We start from the raw sequence: 16,050 nt of genomic DNA on the forward strand, positions 1-16,050 counted from the left end.
TTTGTTTGTTCACGGGCTGCTCCCATTCGGTCCCGCCGTGATTTCGTTCTTGGCAACCCCGCGACCATTCCGGCCATGGTTACATTTTTGGCAACGAGGTAAGCGGTGGTAGTTGTTAGCATGGAGACGAAGTTGATCTGTCTTCTGGAGCAACAGCAGGAGCTCATGCAGCGGCAGCAGCTCCAGTTAGACATCTTATAGCAGTCACTGTGGTTGCTAACAGGCAAAATTGATGCACGGGACACACTATCACAATAGCTTCTGAGTCCTCGGGTGTCTGATGCTTTCCCATGTCTGCCGGCGTTCCCCCCCCCATTTAATGACACTAAAGAAAACTGGGAAACATACTTACATCAGTTGAAACAATATTTCACGGCTTTTCAAGTCACCAATGACTCCTTGCAACGGTCGTTGTTTTTGTCTCGGGCCTCCCCAGGCACATTCTTTTTTCTCCATAAGGTGGCACCATTGTCTGATCCTGTGGCTCTCTCTGTCCAGGCGAAATGCCTTTTGCTGACAAACTATTATTCCCAACACTAACATGTGGTTGCCTCTTGGCTAGAGTTCCACCAGTAATATAAACAGCCTGGTCAATTGTATCAGTCCTGGGTTACAGACTTGCAGTGTGTCAGCCATCGATGCAATTTTACATGCACCAATCAGCAGTGTAAGGCTTCGTATGTGGACTCCCTGATCTGGGATGTGGTGGTTCAGCTCGCACCCGATCCTGAGGTCTGTACTGCGGTGCTGAAACTCAATAACCGCTCCTTGGAAGAGATTCTCTGCATTGCCCGTTCACTTGAAATTTCTCATGTGGCTAACGAGCTTCTCGTAGCCCGGCCGCAAGTGGCGGCAACTGATGCGTCTCAGCGGGTTCCACCCTCACAATGTCTATGTGGCCTGGCCAACAGAGGCCAGCACTGTCAGGACTCCTCTTTGTCCGACATCTCTAAGGCATCGGTGCCTCCCGTCGCCCCTCATCGCTGGTCGCGTGGCCCACTTCCATCTTGCCCACAGTGCTTTACTGCACATTCTCGAGCTTATTGTCCCCACCTCTGGAAAACATGTGCGCTGCGTGACAAGGAGGGCCACATCTGAGAAGTTTGTCATAGTTACTCAAATCGCTCCAGTCCTGCCCCTCTTGGGCCTCAGGACACCGTACATGCTCTTCAATTGGTCGTCCCACTGGATGACCCATCAGCACGGAAGCTTTTCCTCATGCTCTGCCTTTTCACTGATGGTGTCAGTTTTCAGGTCAACACTGGGGTCACTGTCTCCCTGATTAATACGGCAACATATACCTGCCTGGGCTCTCCTGTGTTGTCACCTCCCTCTCGGCGTTTGGTCACCTACAGAGATGGTTCCATCCCCCTTCGTGGGCAGTTCATCGTCCAGGCGACATACAAATGTTTTCCCTGCCTCCTTACCCTCTTTGTCATCGACTATCCATCTGCTTTGAATATTTTTGGCCTGGATGCATTCCAACTGTTTGACTTTTCAATTTCCAATGAAGTTAAGGTCATTCCTTCGGCTGTTCCTTTTCAGGACTTGGACGATCTGTGCTCAGCTTTTGCGTCTTTGTTTGCAACCTATCTTGGATGTGCTTCAGATTTTCAGGCGCACACCAGACTTCAGTCAGATTCACAGCCTCACTTTTTCCAGGCCCGACCCCTTCTGGTGGCCTTACGGTTGGCAGTCAAGCAGGAACTTGATCAGCTCTGTGCTGCTGGCGTTCTGGAGCCTCTGACATACAGTGCCTTTGGCTGTGTGTGGACTTTGGCACTACTGTCAATGCTCAGTCCCTCGTAGACACTTACTCCATTCCCTGACAGGAAGACCTTCTCGCCAAGCTTGCTGGGGGAGAGTACTTTTCAAAGATCGACCAGGCTGAGGCATAGCACCAGTTACCCTTGGATGCCGATTCCCAGAACACCTTGGTTGTCAATATACCATTCAGATTGTACAAGTACAAGCGCCTTCTATTCAGTGTCTCTTCAGTGCCGGCCATTTTCCAGTGGTTCCTGGAGCAGCTTTCGCAGCCTATCCCTCCCTGTGTGAATTATCTGGATGACATCTTGGTCACCAGGCAATCCCGCCAGGAACATTTGCAAAACCTCAGCGCCTTATTTCATACTCTGCAATCTGGAGGTTTATGCTGTTGGCTGGAAAAGTGTTGTTTTTATCATCCGGAAGTGGAATACTTGGGCCACTGGATTAGAAAAGATGGCATTCGCCCTTTGGGTTGTAATGTCGTGGCCATTGATGCCCTTCCTTGTCCCAAGGACTTATCTGAACTCCAGGTGTTTTTAGGCAAGGTTACTTATTGGTTAAAGTTCTTACCCCAGTCTGCCTCAGTTGCTCAGCCCCTCAATCACTTGCTGCCTTTTGATTGGACTCCTGCTTGTGACCAAGCTTTTCTCAATTTAAAGGCGATGCTCAAGTCCACCCCTTGCCTTACTCCCTTTTCTCTGGACCTCCCCTTGGTTGTGGTGGCTGATGCGTTGTCATACGCCATTGGGGCCGTCCTCGCACATCGGAATGCCAATGTCTCGGAACAGCCCATCGCTTATGCATCTAAGACGTTGACCACAGCACAACGAAACTACTTCCAGATTGAAAAGGAGACCCTGGCAATAGTGTTTGCCGCACAAAACTTTCACACCTCTCTCTTTGGGGCAAAGTTCACCCTCCTGACAGACCATAAACCCTTAATTACGCTTTTTGGACCCCACTCTCACCTTCCAGAGTGGACAGCTCAGCGTCTTAAGTGCTGGGCATTATTTTTACAAAATTATGCTTACATCATCCGGTATAAGCCCAGCGCCCACCATGCTAACGTGGACGCTTTGTCACATCTCCTACCAGGTCCTGATCCTGCGTTTGACCAACAGGAGGTCCTCTGCTTTCACATTGATTCCACCCGCTGGAATGCACTGGACGGTCTGCCTCTTATGGCTGCTCACATTGCCACGGCTACACGCCGAGACCCTGTCTTGTGGCAGGTTCTCCGCTATGTGGTCCATGGGTGGCCCTCCTATATTACTCATCGGATGCGGATTGCCTTCAGCCCCTGGCACCACCTGTCTCACCTGCTCTGCATGGTCGATGATGTCCTTCTGTGGACCACGGAGTCAGATGCTCATCGGGTGGTCATCCCTCCAGATTTGCGGCATCAGGTGCTCAGTTTGTTACACCACAGGCAATGGGGTATGTCTTGCATGAGAGTTTTGGCTCGCCAGCATGTATATTCGTCCGGAATGGATGGCGATATTAACCGCCTGGTCCACAAGTGCACTGTGTGTGCGCATCACCAGGCCAGCCCCCCTCAGTCGTTTGCACCCTGGCCTGTGTGTTGCCAGCCCTGAGATCCCATCCATCTCGATTTTGTGGGCACATTTTTGGGGTCCATGTGGTTACTTATCATTGATGCCTACTCCAAATACCGATATGTCATCCACATGGCGTCCACCACCACGGGGGCAACACTCACGACCCTGGCCCGGGTTCTCACCACTGAGGGCCTGCCTCACACATTGGTCTCCGATAATGGCCCCCAATTCACGGCATCCTCCTTCCATGACTTCTGTCAGGCCAATGGTATCAACCATATCTGTGGCCTGCCTTTCCACCTTTCCTCCAATGGCGCAGCGGAGAGGCTTGTCCACACATTTAAACAACAGTTGATGAAAGCGGTCGAAACATCTCCAACCACGTCGGCCCTCACCTTGTTTCTGAGCACCTATTGCACCATGCCAATTGATGGACATAGTCCAGCGGAGCTCCTCCATGGGTGACAGCCGCAGACCCTGCTCCATTTGCTGATGCCATCCCCCTCCTGCCCCCACTCCCAGCCTTCTCAGCGTTACACCCGCGGCGCAGCCATGTAGGCCCTCGTGTACGGGAGCAAGGCTGGATGGACGCCCGCCACAGTCGTCACAGCCCATGGGCAGAATGTGACATCAGTGCAGACGTCAAAAGGGTTGGAGCGCCGCCATCATAACCAGCTGCACCCATGTGCTCCTGTGGGACTCCCGCTGCTGCCTCATCCTCCTCCTCTACCTCCTACGGGTACAGATGTGGTACTCAAGTTGCCGCCACTGCCCCCGGTTGCTGCCTCCCCGTAGGCCTGCCCCCAGCCCTCCCTGCCCCCAGGTGAATTGGCGGCTCCCTCCACCACCCTGCCCTCTGAATCAGCTGTCATGGACGCTACAGACGTCTCTTCCTCCCCACCAATGGCGGTTGGCGAGCCCATGTCATCTACCATTTGCCAACGACCATGGCACTGTGTGAGGCATTTCCACCCCTATGCACAAGTTTCAGGGGGGAGGGATCTGGTATCGAATGCCACAGATTTTGAATCTGCGCCAGATGGCATTGACCTCGATTACCACTACAGGTCTCTCCAGCCGTAAGCCGTGGCTGCACGCGCTCCAAGCCCGTGTATAATGTGAGGGCACCATGGTTGAGCACGTGGTCCCAGCAACCAATAGTGACAATCCTATCATGTATTTAAGGGCCTGGCTCTCCCTCAGTGAGGCAGTCTGATATTCGCGTGAGTCTATCGACATCTCACCTACAGACAGTGCATTTACTTTGCTTGTTTCCGTGGAAGAGTTGACGCTGTTGATTCATGAGGTTTTGCATTTGTGACCCCGTTGCTTCGTGTGTGCTGTTGTTCATAGGGTCTTGCTTGGACGTCAGTCGTTGTTTGTGTCCGTTCTTTCCTGTTCTCTGTTTTGTTTGTTCGCGGGCCACTCCCGTTTGGTCCCACCACGGTTTTGTTCTCGGCAACCCCGTGACCATTCCAGTCATGGTTACAACAGAAAACAGGATCAGTGAGCAGAATATATTGTTATACAATAGAAATCAGCGAGAAAAGTCTCATCCTACACCTAAACTATAGAAAACCAAATCTTGTTTAAGTCTGTGTGTTGAATTCTACTTATTTGCCTATGGCAGTTACTTCTTTCTTTTCAAAATTTTTTGAAAGTCCAAGATTTGCTCTCAGCTACTTTTATTAAATACAGGTTGACCCAAAAGTCCATCAACATTTGAAAATGTGCTAACTCATGGAAAAGTTTAGATAAAGAGGTGAAAATCGACTCACATCTCTGAAATGACATGGGGTTTTATTGAAACAAAAAATGGGTGCAAGAACTGGCCAGCATATATCTCTGGACACCAAAACATCAGTAACACTGTGTGGGAATCACATATAAAATGAGCTGTAGTGAGAGAGGAACGCAGATGCGACAGCAATCGTGGCACGTTTACTTTACCACTTTAGGCACTGTTAATGAAGCTTTACTATCAGAATGGAGAATGTGCTACTGCAGGTAACGATTCTTTCACTATAAGAAGGGCATTTGAACAGATAAAGTGTGTGACAAGCATTGCTGTGAAGAAAAATGATTATGAAGTTCAAGGCCATGGGTTGTTTAGATGATCAACCCCATAGTGGGTGGCCAGACACTAGTGCTACTGCTGCTGGGACAGTTTAGGAAATGGAGACTTTACCGGGTTCATTGGTGCATGGTGAAGTCGCCACTTATTAAGTTGCATGTCACTCTGGCATTCCACACATTAATATTTGGAGAACACTAACACATATCCTTCAATTCTATCTGTACAAAATCCAGCATCATCATGAGCTGTCAGCCACTGATGTCATGGCATGGAGAGTATTTCCGGTGTGTGCACTTCAACAAATGGGAGAATATGACAATTGGTTGATTAATGTCTTGTGGACCAATTAAGCCCATTTCACACCCAAAGAGTCTATAAACACCCAAAACTGCAAAATTTGAGCTATTGAAAATCGTAGTACCATCATGGAAACCCCATTGCATGATGAGAAAGTCAAGGTGTGATGCAGACTTGACACACCAATCATAATTGGACTCTTTTTCTTCACGGAAATGCAGCGTGCTGCTTTTCAAATTGTCAGTGTGACAGGTGTGAGGTCTACTGATATGTTATAGAATCACATCATCCATAGCCTGGCTGATGAACACCTGCTGGAAGGTACAACTTTTATGCAGGATGTCATCCATCCCATATTGCTACATGTTTAGAAGATCTCTTGCCCATATCATTTGGAAGGATCACATACTGAGCCATGACTTCCATCATGCTTGGCCTCCCAGGTCCCTGTGCGGTTATTGGTTCTGATGTTATTTGAAGTTGCAAGTCCACAGTGATCATCCGGCCTCATTAGGGATGCTAAAAGACAATATGTGACTGCAATTTCTCACCATACCTATTGCTATGCTGTACAGTGCTGTTCACAAAATTGTCTGTCAAATACAGGTATTGTTAATGAATGACAGTCAACATGTTGATCATTTGTTATAAAGAACATCATCTTTGTTAAAAACAATTGTTATGCTAATTATTGCTTTGCATCATATAAATTGCCATCTGTTTGTCATTTTGTGCATATATTTTGTTTCAATAAAACTCCTTGTCATTTCAACTACATATATTTTGTTTCAATAAAACTCCATGTCATTTCAAGTACTTATGTCAATTTTTACCTCTCTGTCTACATTATTTGATGAAGTATTTAATTTTCAAATGTTAACAGACTTTTGGGTCACCCTGTATGTTACAGCTGTGGATTTCACCTGTTGTCATCTTCACTTTAGGCTCAGCAAAGTTTATTGAGCACGAATAAATTTCTGTAACATCATATTAAAATTGTCTATTAGTCTACTGAACCAAACAATAATAGTTCATGATGGAAATTAATTTAAGCCATACATTCAGACAGAAGTTCATATGTAATAATTTGTGACTAAAATTGACATGAGTTCGTGCACTACCAATTCCCTATGCATTCATATTGTTAGTGTGATATTAAGGAAGGTGGTGGTGGAAACCATACATTTGTAACTGGAAACAACATGAAACACAAGTGTAGATTGCTCTAGGTAAACAGCAGTGGTTGTCTTACTTCACTTGTAGAAGTGAAGTGGGATAATAACAACTGAGAGAGTGTGTCCACTACCAAACAGCATTCTATTTGTCCACCAAGGAAAATCACATCACTAGCCTATGGTACTGATGGTGCTACTGCTGCAGGAGTCCTGCCAGGTGTGGGCAATATTACAAGTACCAACATGTGCATATGTTCAATTTGCAATTCCAGCAGGGTTACTAAACTGTTCCCCATTTAACTGGCATCTAGAGCAAGTACCTGCCTGGCTGGTACAGGGGAGGCTGATATGGTGCAACCAACCAGGAGATGGGCAATGTCACGATGGCAGACTACTAACAGATTTCTTCAGGTGATGGAGCTGGATCTGGAGTATCTTGTGTAGGCTTGGAGACTTGTGGGAGCAGAGGTTTCCCTTTAGAATTTGTTAGGTCTGGTAACTGTGTCATTGACATTTGTGTGCATTTCTCTCAGTTCTCGGGATGGGAGGACAAGGCTGGCATAGCCTATGACCTGAGAGTTGTGAGAGTGGTCATGGTGGTAGTGACAGTGAACTCCCCAATAAGAGAGGCTACTGACCACCATGTCACAATGATAGTTGATAGCAGCATACCACATGTTGTAGCCACTGACACCAATTGGTTCCCCTTCTTTTCTGCTATGGCTCCCTAGCTCCACCCCAGATTCAGCCTGCACTGATTCACTCATACAGAATGGTGGCGCTGTATGTGCTTCATGTTCCATGGGAGGAGAATGGAGATCCAGAAGCATCCATCCTGTGAGGGGACTCATGAAGGAGCTCTTCCAGGCTTCAGCCATTGATGGATCTGGATTTGTAAGAATCTAGGGAAGTGTTTTGTGCTCAAGCCAGTTTAGGAGACCTGAGGCTTATAAAGTCACTCAACATGTGGGTGGGAATGAATGTAGAGGTACAATCACAATTCGTCATATTCCAGTACATTACACTGCTTGAAATTAAAGATGTTCCAACACCTATGTGATCTGTTTACATACAGAACACATGTCTGCTACCAATATTATGTAATGCATAGTGAGATTTTCTCTATGTGATAGGAGTCAGCAGTTTCTGTGAGAAAGGAAACTACAATATGAATATATTTTTTGCCAAATTGTCTTCATTATTACATCTATAAACTTTACACAATGTAAAAAATGAACACTTTTACTCAATCATAATCAGAACAACAATTAAAATTTTGCCATTTTTGATAGCTTGTTTTCAAGGATAATCACAGGACATTTGACAACAACAACAACAACAAGAAAAACCAGATGATAGTAGGTTGACAAATTTACTATCTTTCAAAACGTAGGGCTCCCTTGTTCAGCAAAAGAGGGAAGGGTGGGGGTGGGGGAAGTAGTTGGAGAAAATAAGTCTCTACAAGAGTAAAGCACAAAAGTGACCTGCAAGCCAGTATAGAGGATAAACCCAACAGGGCAGCGAATTCAATAATTAAATGTCAGCAACAGAAAGGGTTTTAAAACTTGATACATTAGAAGACTAATGGACTGGTTTTAAGACTTGATACATTAGAAAGAAATTGAACTTTAATCAACTACATATAGATAATGTGATGAAACATGGGACTGCAAAGGAATCACAAAGGAAGTCTCACAGGGTTCAATTTTTGGTCTACTGCTATTCCTTATATATGTGAATGGTATTCCACTTAACATTCAACAAGCAGAAGTGGTACCTTTAGTGGACAGTAGTAGTGTTACAATAAATCTCATTAGAGAGAAAGACACAAAAGAGATTGTTAATGATGTTTCTCAAAGAATAATTAAGTTGTTCTTAAAAATAAACTCTCCCTAAAATTTGATAAAACACTCTATATTCAGTTCTGTACAAAATTAGATACTGATGAAAACTTTAGTGGTAAGAAGAATGTCACTGGGATTCCTAAACAATTATGTTCAGCTACTTTCCTCTTTGTATAATTGCTAATCTCGAAAAGAAACAAATCAGCCTCCTTACAAATTTTGCATATTTCTACTCAGTTATGTCTTATGGAATAATTTCCTTTGGTAACTCACCACTTAAAAAGTAATGATTGCACAAAAGCAAGTAGTAAGAATAATATTTTGTGTCCATCTGTGGCCATCCTGTCGGTGCTCTTCAAGGAGTGAGACATTTTAATTGCAGTGTTACGATACACACAGTGTGTCAGGGATATTAGGGCAGATATGTTGATTGATGACTGATGACTGTCTACTGAACAATCTTACATCAGTATTAACTTTGTTTGCAGATTAATAATTATAGCTAGTACCTTCAGTATGTTTCCAGATTGGTTAGTACCTACACGTATGCAATGCACAAGTAAGCCATCAATGGTTATTTTCCAGTACATAACAGATCAGATATTGAAGTGTGGACATATGGATATGATATGAATGGATAATCTATACTGACAGACATAGTCCATGTCATGATGCAGTTATGACTGTGCAGAAAACATCAGAGTGTAAATTATGTGTCATTTTTGCAGGAGGACTGTTCGACATAGAAAAAACAACTAACACTATAAAGTGGGTACATATCAATGTATCAATGATGAAATTGTTTGTACCTATACACTTGTGCAACAAACCTTTTGTTTATTTTCCCAGTAACATAAAATGTCTGACAGACAAAAAAGCAAGTTTTAAACCTAACATAAAAGTATTTCTCCTAGGCAACTTCTTTGATTCCATAGACAAATTTCTATTTGAAAACAAACCTTGCTGTTAAGTGTATTTGCTTGTGCAGGACAAAAAAATTGTTTGTTCATTAATGTTAAAACTCATTATGTATAACTCAAACAAGGATGTAAAACATTTATACAAGGAAGTCATTACTAAAGATATCATTTTCAATAACAAGAACTGTGAACTATCTTGGAATTGGAGAAAGGGTGGGATGGGCTAGTATGAATCAATGGAAATCTAACATGAAAGATCTCAGGAACATGAAAAGGAAGGGCATACTGGTGTAACTGGGTTCACTGGTTTTGATATTAATTTTTTTTAAATTTTTTTACTTCCCATGCTGTGCAAATAGTGGGTATAAGGATTTATAAATATTTCACATTTTTTGTGTGTAACATGGCCAAATTTATTTTTCAGACAATGTACATTTGAAATTGATCTTAGTTACAGAGGTAATTTGTTGATGATCTTTTGTCATATTGTTTGATTTATAGTCCAAATATACAAGGATGATTCAAATGAAAACTTGAAAGCTCCATAAAATTTTGAAAACTTGTGTGATGGATTTGGTAGGTGGCAGTAGTGTTCCTTGAGGTTTATAAAGTCACTGACAGATGGCAGAGTGATGCTACAATGAAGGGGAAGGCAGCTGTGTCCACAACAAGATGGCCACCCCACTGTCAGCACTATGACAGAGTGGCAATCTGTGATGCATTTATTGTATAGTGAAGGAGTCAGACCAATTGAAATTCATTGCAGACTGCATCATGCATGAAGTTTAAAAGCAGTGTAACTTCTGTGGAGGATGTCCCAAGACCAGGGCAGGTTCACTGTGTATTGACGGATGAGAATATTGCATAGTGGAGGTGCTTGTGAAGGAGAACACATGCATGACTGTGAACGAATTAGCCACAGGACTAGTAGTGATCCAGTGCAGAATATTGTTCACAATGTATTGCACTTCAATAAGATGTTAACAAGATGGATAGCACATCAGTTGACTCCTGAATGGAAAGATCATTGCATCAATGCCTGTGAAGAACTTTTGCGTCATTTCCATGTCAAATGTGATACATTTCTGGGAAAAATTGTTACAGGCAATGAGACTTGTGTCCAGTATCACCAACCAGAAATGAAAAGATCACGCTAGGAATGGCACCACATCTCATAGCTGAAACCAAAAAAATTCTGCACTCAATGGTGTGCTGAAAAAGTCATCCTGATTCTCTTCTTGAGTAGAGGAGTCATGACAACCAGTACTTGTTATTCAGACATGCTGATAAATCAACTTTGCCCTTCAATCAGGAGTAAACAATGAGGATTTCTGACTTCAGGAGTATTGCTATAACATGAGAACACCCAACCCCATATGGCCTGTAAGACAGTTGAGACTATGCAAAAAATTAAATTTGCATGTCTGATACATCCTCTGTATTCACCAGACCTTGCTCCTAATGACTTTCATCTGTTCAGTGCACTCAAAGAAGCAATGGGAGGTGATGAAGAGGTGAAAACCACAGTGCCTGACTGGCTACACTCATAACTGAAACAGTTATTTTAACATGGTATCTATGCACTTACAAAGTGGTGGAATACATGCATTCAACATCAGAGACATTTTGTCAAATAATGGCATGTAAGTTGTTTGTTCATTGTTAAATTAAAATATTATAGCATTTTTAAGGTTTTCATTTGAATCACCCGTATATTTCTGATTTGATTTTTCATTCTTCAAAAGGTTCTATTTCAATACCCCTATATTAAAGTGTGATTTATGTAATACAAATGCTCTTTCCTTAATCATCACGTATTAAGAATTTTCTTTCTAAAAATCTTCTAATATTGAATCAAATTTTAGGAGTCACATGTCATCAGATCACAGTGATGAAGAACTTGAACTATGGGCTCGTACAGTAGACTTACCTGGATTTGATGACAATGTTTCCCCAAGAAATGTCATCAGAATGTTGCTCAGATTTGTCATTGGAGAAGTAAGTCATACCTTTATTTGTATGGAATTTAATAGAGAACATTGCCTGCTTGATATGTATGAGGTGATACAAAAAAAATGGAATTATTTCTTAAAAGTTATATATTTTCAAATTGTTTACAAAACAACCTTACCCCCTTCAAAATATTCTCCATTACAACTAATACATTTGTCACACCATTGCTTCCACTGTTTGAAACAGTTTTTGTAGTCATCTTTAGAAAAGGCTGACAGCTCCTCCCTTGTTTTTTTCCTTGACTTCTTCAGTTTTGTCAAATCAGTTTCTTTCATGCTCCTTTTCATGTGCAGAAGTAAGAAAAAGTTGCATGGATCCAGGTCAGGTGAGTCTGGTGTGTGGAGCAGTGAAACCAAACCATTTTTAGCCAAAAACTGTCTAACAGAGGTGGCTGTATGTGCTGTTGTGTTGTTGTGGTGGAAGAACCAGTCTCCTGCCTGCCACAAATTAGGTATTTTTTGAAGAACACTGTTGCACAATCTTCTTAAAATTACCAAATAAAAGGTTTGATTGATGGTCTGTCCTGGGCAGAACAAACTCTGAATGAACTATGACCTTGGCATCAAAAAGCAAATCACCATTGTTTTGATGTTTGATTTGACTTGACAACATTTCTTGAATGGGGTGACAATGACATCTTCCATTGACTTGACTGTTGCTTGGTTTCTGAGTCATAACCATAGCACCATGACTCATCACCAGTAATGGCCTTTGACAGAAAATCTGTATCAGTTTCAAGCTGTTGTTTCAGAGCACAACATGTTTCAAATCAATGTTCCTTTTGATTGTCAGTCAGAACCTGAGGAACAAACTTGGCAGCAATCCTTTTCATTCCCAAATGTTTCATTAAAATTCACTGAACTTAGGTCCAAAATAACCCAGTAATCTCTGACAGTTGATCAATTGTGTCAATGGTTTGTGAGAACAAGCACTTGAATATTTTCAATATTTTCATCGATTTGGGCAGTTGATGGATGTCCAGAACAAGGTTTGTCATCAGTTGAAATTTTGCCATTTTTAAATTGAAGAAACCACTTGTACAACTGAGTTTCTCCCATAGCGTCTTCTTGGTCAGCTGTTTTCAACATTAAAACATTTCAGCAGCATTTTTACCAAGTAGAAAACAAAATTTCACAGCTGCACTTTGTTCACTTAAACATGAAACATTCCACGTAGGAAAAATATATCTAAAAACAAAGATGATGTGACTTACCAAATGAAAATGCTGGCAGGTCGACAGACACACAAACAAACACAAACATACACACAAAATTCAGGCTTTCGCAACAAACTGTTGCCTCATCAGGAAAGAGGGAAGGAGAGGGAAAGACGAAAGGATGTGGGTTTTAAGGGAGAGGGTAAGGAGTCATTCCAATCCCGGGAGCGGAAAGACTTACCTTGGGGGGAAAAATATGTCTGCTTGTGTCTGTATATGTGTGGATGGATATGTGTGTGTGTGCGAGTGTATACCCGTCCTTTTTTCCCCCTAAGGTAAGTCTTTCCGCTCCCGGGATTGGAATGACTCCTTACCCTCTCCCTTAAAACCCACATCCTTTTGTCTTTCCCTCTCCTTCCCTCTTTCCTGACGAGGCAACAGTCTGAATTTTGTGTGTATGTTTGTGTGTCTGTCGACCTGCCAGCATTTTCATTTGGTAAGTCACATCATCTTTGTATATATATATATATATATATATATATATATATATATATATATATATATATATGAAAGTAGTAGTACTCTGCTATTTTTGTCCTTTTATCAGTTACAGAAGAATTAATTCTTTCCCTAACAATAATAGAAAAGACCTGTAAATATGATGGGCTAGCAAAAAATAAAAAAATAAATAACAAATAAAAACTGGGATAACATTGCCGTGGGAAGAGCTTGCGTAGTACACATTTCTGCCGCTAGGCATGTATAACACAACTCATTGTCAGTTCAGTGCTGCCTGTGTTGTTGACCTGACTTGTTCTTTTCATCTGCAGTGATTGTTTTTACCAGCGCTGCGTTTTTTGTCTTATATATATAAGACAAAAAAGGCAGCGCTGGTAAAAACAATCACTGCTGCGCTTCAACAACACAGGCAGCACTGAACTGACAATGAGTTGTGTTATACATGCCTAGCGGCAGAAATGTGTACTACACAAGCTCCACCCACGGCAATGTTATCCCAGTTTTTATTTTTATTTTTTTTTTTATTTTTTGCTAGCCCGTCATATTTACAGGTCTTTTCTATTATTGTTAGGGAAAGAATTAATTCTTCTGTGACTGATAAAAGGACAAAAATAACAGAGTACTACTACTTTCACTGCTGTTACTACTACTACTGCTACTTGTACTACTGTTGCTACTAAGATTTGTGCACATGTATGCATGTGTGTGTGTGTGTGTGTGTGTGTGTGTGTGTGTGTGTGTGTGTGTGTGTATGTGTGAAATGAAAATTAAGATGATTTTTGGAAGAAAATGTCATTTATTGCCTGAGTTAGTGCCAGTTTGCACTCAGCTTCACTGTTTTTTTGTCTGTAGTAATGTGCTGTTAGTGATAACTGCTAAACACAACACCCCATTTCTTCTGTATGCAGGTTGTAGTCCAGTTAGCAAGGTCTAGCAATCACATGGATAAACCGTATATAATGTTAAGAATTAACAAAGTTTGCTGGGACACAGCACTGATGGAATATGGTCCTGCTATCCAAGCAGGGATTGGTGGAATCCAGCTTATAGACAAGATACATACTAGCTGTACAGGAAAATATTTAGAACTTGTATCTACACATGGCACTGATGATATGGTGACACTGTTGTACAGAAAGGTTGGTTAATATATTAGTAACTCATTGGCATATGAAGCTTTTGTTAAGTATTTCTGCAGCTAACTTTCATTTCAACATATAAATCATATTTGCAGTTAACTCTGAAGTAACATAAACATTTCTCTGTTTAAGACTATGATATTACAATTTGTCTTTTCTTTAGGTTCGCTCTGATTGCCCTGATTTTAAATCACATTTTCATAGCGTTGAGCAGTCCCTTGTATTGGATTTTTCATCTGTGCATATAGTGTTCCATAGGGAGGCATTTTTGACACTGAACAAGTACCTGCAGTATCTTCATCAAAAGTAAGACACAGCCACATTTTATTTACATATTTTATCATTGCATATGTATACAGTAAGGTCACTTTTCTTCTAAAACAAGTTTTAAATTTGAAGATAGAAGTAGAGAAAAAAAGAAAACTTAGGGAGAAAGGGGGAAGAGAAAGATAAGAGTTACCAAGGGAACCATTTGTATTGCCTGTATAAACTCATGAATACAACTCAGTGTGCAAGCTGATGGATGTTTTAACATCTGAATAATTACAATCCACATCAAGCTTTTGGGAGAGTGTCAGTAGGTTTAAAGATATGTATTTCTTCAGCTTCACAGCAAAGTCCTCTTGATGGCTGAGCAGTGGTCAGGCAAGGCCAAAACTTACTTGCCCAGTTTCTGAAAGAACTTGGATGGGAAAAAGAGTAAATAAATTTCTGATTGATGCCTTGTAGTTCAGACATGTACATTATTGAGTTAGTTTATTTAGTTAGTGATTATCTGAAGGACCAACCCCCCCCCCCCCCAATGGTTTTTGTGATTTAAATTGCTCTGCTGCATTATTAGCAGTTGACAGATCTCTGCTTTTTATCTGTAGCTCAGATATTGTATTTGAAGTATAGACCTGAAGAAGTAATATTGAAATGGGAAAGAAAGTTCTGAAATACACAAAAAAAAGTGTTCAGTCAAATAACAGTTAATGTGAAGTAAATATGTTTTGGCTAGAGACATTAAACAAACGATTATAGCAAAAGCAGTAAACAGCATTTTTGAGAATGAATAAGTTCTGAGAGAGTAAATTAAGAACATAGCCATAATATTTCATACTAACACTGCATCATTGATGGTAATTAGTTCTTGTTTTGTTAACAATTTCAGAATACAGAACAGAGAAAGTCACCTAAAATCACTGGTGCAGTATTCACCACTTCTGTACACATGGTTATTCCCTGGAACAGCAGAACCACCAATACCACCTGGTGCAACAAAATTTAGCTATTCAACTCGGCTTGGTGAAATACGAATCAGGCTGTGTGACACTGACATGGAATTTCTTGAATTGAAAGTATGGAATATCTTTTCCTTATAATCTAATTTAAAGTTAATAAAAATCTTATGCAGCTCATTTTAATTTAACATCTATTTTGAAGCAGTTTTATTTCATAACTTTTATTGTTAAATTTCAGGTCACTGGCTGTGAAAGCGATTGCATGTTTAAGGCCAATGAAAGAATGGTGCTTCGAGTATATTTGACAACCTTAACAATAGATGACTTGTCAGATTTGACTCTCTATTCCAAGGTAGAT

The 16,050-nt window shown here is 41.6% G+C and overlaps 1 protein-coding gene across 1 annotated transcript in view; it reads left to right on the forward strand.

Annotated features, from left to right (window-relative positions):
* Positions 1–16,050, forward strand: part of LOC126248619 (intermembrane lipid transfer protein VPS13A-like) — a 764,418-nt gene that overhangs the window by 236,530 nt on the left and 511,838 nt on the right. Inside the window, exons 17-21 of the mRNA XM_049949782.1 lie at positions 11,508–11,640; positions 14,239–14,469; positions 14,633–14,775; positions 15,623–15,809; positions 15,931–16,044. Coding sequence (XP_049805739.1) covers positions 11,508–11,640; positions 14,239–14,469; positions 14,633–14,775; positions 15,623–15,809; positions 15,931–16,044 — 808 coding nt within the window. The remainder of the gene's footprint in view (positions 1–11,507; positions 11,641–14,238; positions 14,470–14,632; positions 14,776–15,622; positions 15,810–15,930; positions 16,045–16,050) is intronic.

The sequence above is a fragment of the Schistocerca nitens genome, chromosome 3 (assembly GCF_023898315.1).
Source record: "Schistocerca nitens isolate TAMUIC-IGC-003100 chromosome 3, iqSchNite1.1, whole genome shotgun sequence".
Classification (NCBI taxonomy): domain Eukaryota; kingdom Metazoa; phylum Arthropoda; class Insecta; order Orthoptera; family Acrididae; genus Schistocerca; species Schistocerca nitens.